The sequence below is a fragment of the Bidens hawaiensis genome, unplaced genomic scaffold (assembly GCF_021521415.1).
Source record: "Bidens hawaiensis isolate Kalapana, Puna unplaced genomic scaffold, B.hawaiensis_p1.1 tig00004525_1, whole genome shotgun sequence".
Classification (NCBI taxonomy): Eukaryota; Viridiplantae; Streptophyta; class Magnoliopsida; order Asterales; family Asteraceae; genus Bidens; species Bidens hawaiensis.
In genome coordinates, this window is record NW_027491273.1 from 573924 (window position 1) to 586429 (window position 12506).

At 36.9% G+C, this 12506-nt stretch overlaps 1 protein-coding gene across 1 annotated transcript; it reads left to right on the plus strand.

Moving 5' to 3' along the window:
* The first annotated feature begins 5892 nt into the window (after positions 1-5892).
* LOC143626791 (serine/threonine-protein kinase-like protein CCR1) lies at positions 5893-8329 on the plus strand. Its single transcript, XM_077096760.1, has one exon. It carries the CDS (start codon positions 5893-5895, stop codon positions 8239-8241), a length of 2349 nt encoding a protein of 782 aa, XP_076952875.1. The 3' UTR covers positions 8242-8329.
* The last annotated feature ends 4177 nt before the right edge of the window (positions 8330-12506 follow it).

Genomic DNA, 12506 nt, shown 5'->3' on the forward strand with positions numbered 1-12506 from the left:
TATGATGCGTGCTATATCTTATTCATGCCAGTGCACCATCATTATCATAAGAATCACAACATGTCACCATCATGGAGAAAACCTCTCAAAACTCAAAGACAATAAAAACAAGGCCAAAGAAAGGGGAAAAAACCGCCTCATATCCTAACACACCTTATGAAGTCCAACGCTCCACCTAAACGCTTGCACGCCTAGGAGCAACACTGGACTTGGGGGGCTTGTAGGGTTATGGTACTAAACCCGGCTTACGACCTTAATTTATTATGTTTGGCTTATTTTATTATATGGACTAATACAATATTATTGGGCTGAGGGGGTTTTGTGGAGGTAACCCTAACTGGGCTAGGCCCATTAGGGTACCATGATGGTGGCCATGAGGCTCTCTATATAAGGAGGTCTCCACCTTCTTATTAAGGGGTCATGCTCAGTAAGAGCTGCCATCATATCATTTTTGTGTCTGTAAACAAGAGATCCTTGAGATTTCTTAGCAGTCACCTCCACACCCCCAAAAAGCCATTGCAGATCTCAAGCTAGCCGGAGAAGAAGATCAAGGCGCAGCTCGTTCATCCCGAAGACCCGGGAACATCGTTATGGATCAGGTCAGATTCATCTCATGTTTCTACAGCGATATTTAACAGATAAGTAAACAATAGAAATACATCGATTAACTTATATAGAGAATTATAGTCATATATTTCATCATGAGTATTTTCGATTATTTTAGTAGATTGTCTATGTATTGTTGGGATATGAAAACAATCCAGTATTACAAACACCTTTAGGTTAACAACCATTTTACAGCAGCCACTAATAACAATTTAAATTGAACATTGGTGACGGTCAAACATCAACACTTAATGTTATGTTAAGACTTAAGAATGTCTGCAAGTTGTTCTAGCTTTAATAATTTGGCTACATATTTTTAACAATAATACAACCTTAGAAACACAAACATGATTTAATGTATTGTATATTTACCCGAAAAAAAAAAGGTTTTGGTAGGGAGATACCCGAACTAAGCACTTTAATAGGTGTTTATACCAATCTGTGAGGTGATTATTTCCGGTCCTTCACTATCGTGTATATCTATTGTGAAACGTATTACAATCAAGCATATCATTACCAATATTGTATTATTGTAAACATCGATGGCTAGAAAACAAATCCTAAATTCTCAACATAGTAAAAGACGAGAATGCGTGAAGGTCGTTGTTTTTTCAAATGTCAAATTAAAAAGCAGTAATTCATCTTATTTATTCTCTCATGTAGTATTGGTGAGTAAAAAACGGATAGTTTTGTTCATATTTAACATTTAAATGGACTTTAATAGTTTAACTATTAAAGTGTAAAAATTTGTTAAGAAACTTCTATAATAAAAAGAAAAAGAAAAAAAGTATGTTGACTTTTTAAGTGCAAAACATTGTTAAATAAATAAGAAAATACATAAAGTATATTAATTTTTTAATAGTATTTGCTCTAAATTTAAATGCGTGTGTATCTATATTTTGATGTATACTTTATTATAAACATACGTGAATTTTATTAAACATGTCAACTTTTTTGAAAATTACACCAAAATACGAATAAAATAAACGCTTATAGGAATTTATATACAACATAATGTATTAAAAAGTTATATAAATGAAATCAATTATATTTTTAGATAGAGTTTAAAAGAAAAAAATAATAAAAAACTTAAATGTCATATTACAATTTACAAAGTTGTAAATGGTATCCTTGAAGTAATGTGAAGGCAAGACAAGAAGCATGTGGGCACCAAAATACAAGGTAAAACACATGTAATTAAGTTCTTTTATTACGACGCAACCGACCGTCGCTAATAAGAAAGATATCGCTTATTAAAGATTCAGGATGATATGCCAATTGGCATCATTGCTTTGAATAATTGCTAGTTGGTACTTCAATGAATCAAGATGTACCTTCCATACATCCAAATGCTACATTATTTAATCATCCATTATCTCTCAAATCATTACATATTCATTAAATATATATGTATTTTTATTTGAAATAACAAGGGTAAGGAGACTAGCGGTATTACGGTGACTTCGTATATTCGAGTTTTATTCATGATAAAATCTCGTATACAAGGTAGAGGTCTTATCATAATAGGTATTCAGGCGTTGAATTTTTCAAGAATTGGTGGTGGGAAGGATCACCGGCATTGTCTGCGATCGCGAGTGATGTGACCTTTTACCAATGGATGTCGGTTGGTTGTTCAACAAAAAGTTAATTAACCAAATGTCAAACCATGTAAAGAATATATAACTTACGATGTCGCATATATAAATTATGGAATTTAAAATCAGGACATGTTCTAATTCTTCAAATTGAAATGTGGTAATACGATTAGCTAAGCCTTATTTGGCTACTCCGAAGCAACTGTTCATGGGCATTATAGGGAAATCCTTTACGAAGGAGATACATTAGTTAAATTTATATATGACAAATCAGTATCTGGTGACATAACGCAAGGTCTTCCAAAAGTGGAACAGGTGTTTGAAGTACGTTCGATTGATTCAATATCGATGAATCTCGAAAAGAGGATTGGGGGCTGAAATAAATGTATAACAAGAATTTTTGGAATTCCTTGGTCATTCTGTATTGGTGTTGAGCTAACTATAGTGCAAAGTCGTATCTCTTTGGTTAATACGGCCAAAAAGGTTTATCGATGTTGGGGGTTCACATACATAATAGGCATATAGAAATTATTGTACGTTAAATAACATCAAAAGTGTAGGTTTCAAAAGATGAAATGTCCAATGTTTTTAACATGGAGAACAAATTGGATTGTTGCGAGCAAAAATGAGTGGGGCACGCTTTGAAATAAGTGATCTGTTAGCAAGCCGTCTTATTGAGAATAACAAAATCATCTATGAATACTCAAAGATTTATATTCAAGGAGAGTTTTCAAGAAACAACATGAGTTTTATCAAAAGTGGTTTTGCTGGGGCGTATTGATTTGTTGAAAAGACTAAAAGAACATATTTTTCTATTTTTTTGGGTTGGGGGGGGGGGGGGGTTAATACATGCGGGTAGTGGCTTCAAAACACCTTCAGGTGAACCTAACAACATTGCCTTTGAACTCTAAAAAAAAGAATTTAATTAGAGAGGAGAAAAGATAAATTTTTTGTTCTCCCACTAAAAATTTGTTTGATTCTTGTCTTTCTTCGAACTTCTTTAACTTCTTATATGGCTATGTTTGAACAGACAATTGTACTAAGCTTGTTAGGAATGTGAATTAACTAAAAATTAATGTATCAATAAGTATACGCATAAATAAAGAGAAAATTCCCAAAATATGTATTTATGAAAAGAAAATTCTAGCTTTAGGTATGATTTTCAAACAATTCTCAAAGTAGGTATTATAAATTAGTCGTGGCAAGTAGATTGTTTTAGTACACGAGTAGTTTCTGGATCCAATCAAAACATGACGTGTGGCAATAAACTAACCGCGACGAGTAACTTCGCTAACCATCTACTCGTCACGATTAAAGTAGTTGCATGCATCGTAAAAAACAACAACCACGAGTACTGCATACATGTTTAAGTCGTGATGAGTAGATTAAAACTTTTCGAGACACGGGTAATTTACTAAACTAACCACAACGAGTTGTTTTGTTACCAAATTCATCGAACCGGTTAGTTTTATAAAAAACTAACTGGACCGGTTACTTTGAAATCTCAAATACTATGTATGAGTAGTTCTTCCTTAAACGTTCCCAATACGAGTAGTTCTTTCGTAAACATATACGATACAAATACTTTGTTCTAGAATATACTCGCAACTTTACAATACGAATACTTTGTTTCTAGTCTAAACAATATTGTAACGACTAGTTTAGACTAGAAAGCTATGAGCCAGTTAGTATTTGAGATTTCAAAGTAACCGGTCCAGTTAGTTTTTTGTAAACTAACCGGTTCGATGAATTTGATAACAAAACAACTCGTTATGGTTAGTTTGGTAAATTACTCGTGTTCGTGTCTCGAAAAGTTTTAATCTACTCGTCACGACTTAAACATGTATGCAGTATTCGTGGTTGTTGTTTACGATGCATGCAACTACTTTAGTCGTGACGAGTAGATGGTTAGCGAAGTTACTTGCCGCAGTTAGTTTATTGCCACGCGTCATGTTTTGATTGATCCAGAAACTACTCGTGTACTAAAACAATATATTCGTCACGACTAGTTTATAATACCTATTTTGAAAAGTTTTTGAAAATCATACCTAAAATTAGAATTTTCTTTTCATAAATACCTATTTTAGGAATTTTCCCATAAATAAAACTTACCGCTTTGCATATAGAAAGCAATAATATTTAAAAGTTGATGTGATATAATATGACATAAATTAAAAGATCTTATAACTTGAACAGGCTAGCAATTTTCAAGTTTTGTAAGATCATTGGGTATTAACACCGACGATCATTAATATTTAACTGCGAATTCTCTCGCATGCCTAACATGTAAGGGTATTTTAGTCACTTTCAAATTAAATGTCCCTGTACAATATTTGACCCGTCTTCCTCATTCCCCCGCATGTTATTTGGTAGTTTTTCCATCTAATTCATTTACATGCATCTCCTCCATCTAATTCATTTCCATGCATCCCATCGGGTCAGTATGGGTATAGGGTTTTTAAAGACGTGACATATTTTTGAACGGCTTTAAAACAACATATAAAAACATCAACCTATCTCCACATAGTTGTCTCATTACCTTCATTTGTCTACAACTGCGGCTAAACGCCAAACTATGCCTTAACTTTTCTCTCCTAAATTCCAATTTATCCAGGTGTAAATTATATTGCTTCTTAATTTAAAAACGATGGCCCATGTTGTCTACAATTCGCTTAAAAAAACATGAAGGAGATAGAGAGGCCATCGTTAAATGAGAGAAAGGGATTTCCTGTGGGTCACAAAAAGGATGATGTTTTTGACCCGGTTACGAATCGTTTTAAATATTTGAGTTAATTACATAAATGATCCCTTAAAAATATATCATAGTCATTTTGCCTAAACTTGACATCCAACTAAAACTTTAAAAGGTTTTCCCCTAAGAATCAAAAACCTTACAAAATAAAAATGATGAAACTCAATAAATACAAATTTTTAATTTAAAAAACCATCTTATGCAATTACCGGAAGCAGCCTCTTTATCCCTATGGGATAGAGGTAAGGCTGTCTACATCTTACCCTCCTCAGACCCTACCATAGCATTGCTATTGGTGGGATATACTGAGTACGATCTTATGCAATTACCTTGGAGCATTAAAGGTACCCTCATTTTCTTAAAAAAAAATTTATAACATTACTTTATATCCATATCTATATTTCGAATTTCGATATTGTGCGTGCTTCAACCTTTTATGTTTATGGTTTTACTGTCCCATCGTAATGCTCGGGTCTTGGAGCATTAAAGAGTTAAAGATACCCTCATTTTCTTAAGAAAAAAAATTAGTTTATAACGTTACTTTATCTATGTTTCGATGTTTCGATATTGTGCGTAGTGCGTACTTCAACCTTTTTTACGTTTGGGTCCCACTTGGTGGATTTACATTAAAACCTAAGCCTTAAAACAAAAAAAAAAAGTAAATAAATAAATAAGAAGCTTTGCACATGACAACAGCAGACTAGTAGCCACTACTCAACTAGCAAGTAGCCATGAGTTCATTGCATCTCATCTCACCATCTCAAAGCAGTAACAACCTTCTACTTGTGCAACTCTTAAACCTTTTACCTTGTATATTTATAACTCACACAACATGCCAACACCCATGTTCCATCCTGCATCACCATCACCATCACAATCATCATCTTCTTCTTCTTCTTCCCATAACCTCCATGAACCATTCTCTCATCCCAAAACCCCATGAATACCCATAACACACTCTCTCTTCTTTTGTTCATATCATCATTCACCTTCACACATGGGTTCGGATCCATGGGCCCAATATCCGCCGTATTCGGCCGCAATGACTTCTTCTGTGCCATTGACGCAAGTGGCAAGCAAGAAGTCATTTGCTGGGGCAAAAACCCGAGTAACTCGAACTACTCGAACTGCTCCGGTAGTTCGAGTTCCTCGGTTTTTGCCATTGATGTGCCTCCAATGGCTGCACTCAATGGAGGCTATGAGTTCATGTGTGGGATACTAGTCAACACCTCTTATGTGTCTTGTTGGAACTCATATGGTGATAGTGATACTTCAAATCTTGTCCCACAAGTGTTTCAAACCACTTCTTATTCGTATATTGCTTCGGGTAAAGACCATGTTTGTGCTGTTAGAGGGTCTTATTATTCGGATGCCGATTCGGGTTTGGTTGATTGCTGGGATATTCTGTCGTCACCAAGCGGGTTAATTTCGAAACAAAGCGGGTTGTATTATAATCAAGAAACTAGCTCGGTTATGTTTAAAAAAGTTGTGTCTGGTGATGGGTTTAGTTGTGGGACCTTTGAAGGTGCTGGTGGTATTAAATGTTGGGGCCCGAATGCTTCGGGCTTATCCGGTCTTGTTTCGAATTCATCGGATCGGTTTCTTGCTCTTGCATCGGGTAAAAACTCGGTTTGCGGGGTTTTGGAGTCTTCGGGTGAGTTTAAGTGTTGGGGGGGTTCGGATACTGGTACTGATACTGGTTTGGGTTTTTCGGGTTCGGGTTATTTAAGTCCTCGTGATGGGACATCATTTGTGGCTTTGGCTACAGGTGACCAACATTTTTGTGGGATTAGAAGAGATGATCATGGGATCGAGTGTTGGGGGCGGGTTAATTCGTCTTCAATCCCGAAAGATTCGGGGTTTTTAGCGATTGCGTCATCGGATTCGATCATGTGTGGGATAAGAGAAGATGATTTGGTTCTGGATTGTTGGGTGGCTAATGATTCATCATTGAATGATATAGATCCACCATTGCAGCTATGCAGCCCGGGTTTATGCACCCCGGGATCTTGTGGCCCGGGGGAGTTTGCGTTTAATGCGAGTCTGCTGCACGAGCCCGATTTGACTAGTTTGTGTGTTAGGAAAGATCTGAGCATTTGTTCCCCTTGCGGGTTTAATTGCTCGGCCGGGTTCTTCCCATCGAGCTCGTGTACTGAGAATGCGGATCGAGTATGCACCGCGTGCTCGCTTTGTCAAAATAGTTCTTGTTGGGACATCTGCAATATGAAATCTTCTCACAGTCATCAGGATCACAGGTTGAGTCAGTTGCATAGACTGATAATCATAATCGGATCATCGGTTCTCGGGTTCTTGTTGATCTTAATATTATTATGCCTTTCGCTTCGTTTCTTCCCGTCGAAAGGTAAACAAAAGAAGCAGTTTTCGTCTTGTATCGGTAAGCCCGGGGAGAAAGAAACCGACGCACCGGATGTTATACCGTCTGCGGTATCGGTTGCTCCATGTCCCGGGCTAGCGCAAGTGTTCCGTCTCTCGGAACTTAAGGACGCGACAAACGGGTTCAAAGAGTTTAACGAGCTGGGTCGAGGGAGTTACGGGTTTGTTTACAAAGCCGTGTTGGCGGACGGGCGCCACATGGCGGTCAAACGTGCGAACGCGGCGACGATTATTCACACGAATAGTAGAGAGTTTGAAATGGAGCTTGAGATTCTGTGCAGTGTTAGGCACACTAATGTGGTGAATTTATTGGGATATTGTGCGGAAATGGGCGAAAGATTGTTGGTTTATGAGTTAATGCCTCATGGGACACTTCATGATCATTTACACGGCGGGTTATCGCCGTTAAACTGGCATTTGCGATTAAGAATCGCGATGCAGGCTGCAAAGGGGCTAGAGTTTCTCCACACTGAAAACAACCCACCGATCGCGCACCGTGACGTAAAGAGTTCAAATATATTACTAGATGCTGACTGGTGTGCTAGAATATCAGATTTTGGGCTTTTGAGAAATGATGGTGATGTGATATTAGACATGAGAGATGATGTTTACAATTTTGGTGTTGTGTTACTAGAACTACTTAGTGGGAGGAAAGCGATTGACCGGGACTGCTCGCCCAAAAACATCGTTGAATGGGCTGTGCCATTGATTAAACAAGGGAGGGCGGCTGCGATTATTGACCGGGGTGTGGTGCTGCCACGGGTAGTGGTCCCGTTGCTCAAGCTGGCTGACATGGCGGAGGTGACGGTTAGGGAGAATCCGTGTGAGAGACCGTCGATGAGCGAAGTCGCGTTGTTCTTGGAACAACTTGTGAAAGAAGGTTTGATTTTGTGATTGGAAAGTTTTTTTTTTTAAATTTTTGTGAGTTACTTGCTGCTCTTCTGCAACTGTATATTTGTTCTGAGCTTTTGTTAATTATTAACACTCACCTTCTTTTCAGATTGTAATAAAGATTGATTTTTCTTATTCTAATGAATAAATCCAGTTGCAATTTGTATACCCTTTTTGGACAAGAAATCATGATTTGGGCTAGTTGAATAACAACATAAACCTAAATTAACATATGAATGTAACAAAATGAAAGCCCGACTCGATAATGTCCAAGTGAGACTGGTGAGGGGCGGAGCCCGATTGTCTAAGAGGGGTGGTTGCCTGTTAAGGGTTTGGTCACATAGAGTTACTGTAATTTAGTTTTGAGTTACTTTCCTAATTATAATAAAACGAATTTTCTTGAGATGTGTGAATTCCTTTATTTGTTTTGTGTTCTTGATATCAACTCAAAACATTTGACAAAATACATAACAATTGGCAAAACACACGCCATCTCCGTGCCATTTTAATCCTACCATGCCAATCACATAGAACAAATGGTTGAAGATGGTGGTGCTGTTGTAGTCAAGAAACAGTTGTTGAATCAACTTATTAAGAAGATCAAGTGGACATGTGGTTCCATATTTTTTTTATCATAGAGAACTAGTAGTGTTGTATCTTTTTATTGATTCCTGTTTGTCAATTTATAGACTCAACTAGTTGGTAGGACCCCCGCGCTGCTAAGCGACATGACGACATGAAACATAATTTATTTACCACCAAATCCCATAATGTCTTACACGATAATGTTATTTTGCATAGGCAGGCCTACTCTAGTTTCTCAAGTTCTTGTGCTTCATAACTTGCGAACAATTGTCAATTTTAGCTCCATTTGTGGATGACGAATAGTAAGTACCTTCTCAGCGAGTTCAGCAATTTTCTCATTGTTGCCATCATTGCATACAATTATCTCGTCCACCATTTTCTGTATACGTTCAAGAAGTTAAGTTGTGTTTGATATGAATCTGCTCTGGTAACCGAGTACAAAAGTAAGCCTTTAGCAAACCGTAACATACCCATCACTAACGAAAGGAAACATGTTTCTTAATACAAACCTACATGTTGAAACAAAGAGCAACAATACAGAAGAAAGCATTCCAAACACTTACCGACACAGAAACGAAAGAAGACAATCGATCAATCCAACGCACTCTGCTAGACAAAAAAAACATTATTAATATAAGAAAGCAGAACTGGTTCTTGTTTAATCATTAGGTTCTAAATGTTTTGTTGTGTTCTTCCTTAAGACCCTAGTTGTGTTCCTGCTGGCACGTACAACTGGTTTCTCTCTATTTTGTTCAAGTCTCCTGGTTTGCCTCTAACGGCTCTATCCTTCTAAATATAAACGATCCTGCTCATGCTATACTTTTCATCGGAGGAAGTTGTTGGAGTCTTAGAATAACACAAAAAAGTAACAATGTAGTCTTTAATCTTCTTGTTGTTCTAGGGTTCATCCCTATACTTTTCATCTTCATGTTTTTTTTAATGTTCTTGTATTAATCATTAGGTTCTAAATGTTTTGTTCAATAAGAATAATTTGGTTCACTTTCTGACATATAGGCATCACTTGACTAACAAATGTAAGGAGGGAACATGATGATGCAGTCTATACGGGTCGTATAGCCCCTATACGACTCGTATAAACAGATTTTTTATTTTTTTACTTGCTTAAAAAAATACAAAATATAATAAATAACAACCGAGATGTTATTTGCGACATACGAATTAAACAACCTACAAGCAACCGGAGTGTTTCGGAGTACCAGCGTAGAGATGTACGAAATAAAGCCGGTACCCCGAAGCGCTCATATTGTTCGTAGGTTGTTTAATTTGGATGAAGCAAAACATGTACTTTTAAATTACATGTTTTTATTTTATAACTAACTCGGCTGCTATTTCCAATATTTTGTATTTTTAGTAATTAAAAAAACAGGCTATACGAGTCAAATAGGTACTATACTAGTCAAATAGCTCTATACGGCTCGCATAGAGGCTATACGATACAAGGAAACATCACCTGACATCATCCGACACAAAATGACAAATTTTTGCATCTCGTATAGGGGCACATGGTGTCCAAATAACATATATGGTGTGGGAATAACCTGTGCCTTACATTTTGGTTCCAGCATTCATAGTTGCCGGGATACACACTAGTCGGTAAACAAGAAAAGAGAATCGCTACTTTCACTCTTTTTTTAGCGACGAAGTTACAATACTCGTAATACTTCCAAAACTCCTACATACAGACTTGTCTGAGTTAGAACTCCTAACCTCTCACAATAAGAGGCAATAACCTTTATCAAGTGAGCTAGCCCCACATTGACCGTTATGTCTACTTAAGCAAGGGATATCGGTTCCATATAAATATTATAAAAAATTAAATGACATCAATTCGTCGGAAACGCTAACCCAAATTAAAATAATAGAACTTTTTATGAGGCGCACACAAGGCCATGAAATATTTGCAATGAGCCTAATGTTTGGACTTTGGATAAACTGTATCATATGTGAATTATGAAGCCCAAAATCCATCATGGCTGAAAGTTGAGGTGCACAAATTGGGATTTTTACCTGGAACCAGGCAGGAAATGGTTCCAGGTATGGTCAATAAAAGTCAAAAACGGGTCAAGTAGAAACCGGTTCCGGGTATTTGAGCGGGTTTTTCGGGTTTCAGGTAGGGTCGGGTTTTGACCGGGTATTTCTGGCTTCGGTTCCGCCAGTTCCGGGTCGGTTCCGGGATACGGCTCCAAGGAGAAATCTAATAGCAGGTCCTACCAGCGGGTCGGATACGGGTAGGAACCGTACCGGGTCGGGTCTGGAACCGGATATTTTGTGCGCTGCTAGCTGAAAGATCAACCTTTCTTTTTCTCTTTTGGGTTAAATTTTGTTCTCGTTTAGGGTATTCCGGGCACCCTTGGCTACCTCATTCGGTATGCTTAGTACCGATCTCCAAGCAACCCTATCAAATCGAGTTGGCCATTCTACAAAACCATTTCAGTTTCAAGAACTCGAAGGAAAGAGAGAAAGTGAGGGACCATGTGTGTTGCGATTGGTTGGAATTTATGTTTTACGTTAAATAAATAAATTAGTTATCTACACTCTCCAATCTCCATCATCTCCGTAGATCTTCATAAACACCTTAACAATGACGTAACAATCTTACATTGTCCGCTTTATTCTCCATCAATCTCCATACATCCCTAACATCCTTATAAGGCAAATCACATGAAAGCAACAGTTTTAGATTTTACGTCAATAATAACTACATTTATGATCGCTCTTTTATTTCGAAATGTGCCAAAAAGAAAACCATGCTATGTGGAAAATATGTATTGTGTCAATACGGAACATATAAAAAGGGATTTATCATGAAAGACTCACCTCATATCACAAGTAAGTATATTCGTTGCTCTGGACTTGGTTGTTGCTTCCTAGGTAACGAGGAAACCCTATTAACGAGATTAATATTTAAATTAATCTTAAAATTTCCCAATAATTCAATGCGACCTGGTGTACACAAATGGCAATAGTAGACGAGTTACACCATGGTATAGAAAGTATGCATAATAAAATTATCATATGAAGCATGTAACTGATACATTTGTAATTTTGTTTTCCTTTGAGACGATCAAAATTTCATGAGGGTTTAGTGTCGATCGAGATTTTAACGTATATGTAGTATTAAAAATAAAAATTATTTTGTGAGGGCGGGTGGCCCCAAAGGACCGTAGGTCCCCCCCCCCCCCCCCGACAATGTGAGTGCTCTAAGCAATGGATGTTAAATAAGTTTAAATTAACGGATTAGGGGCAATATGGTTTCACGATTCGGTTTATGATTTGAAAAAAAAACCGGTTAAACCAAACAAACCGATATGTGTATTAATTTAAAAAATAAAACAACTATTCTCTATGAATATTAATCTATATTTTAAATTATAACACATAATAGATTATCAATTTAACCGATTTCGTGCTCTTAAATTTTTATTTTTCACTTTTTTCTCTGAAAATTCTTAAATGCTTAGAAAAGTATAACCCGTCATTTTATTAAAATTTGAAAATCTAACAGTATGATTCCGTATGAAGAAACAAGCCAAAGCCGAATAGTTTTGGACGGCTTGGTCGCCAATCAATTTAGTTGGTTATGTTTAGTTTCTCCAAAACTATAGTTGTCGGATCAACCCATATATCTTTTCAAAACCGGTTAGGTCAAACCGCGAATATCC

What these genes read in the sequence shown, in the direction of transcription:
- LOC143626791 (XM_077096760.1), top strand. Translation starts at nt 5,893, where the DNA reads ATGAATACCCATAACACACTCTCTCTTCTTTTGTTCATATCATCATTC.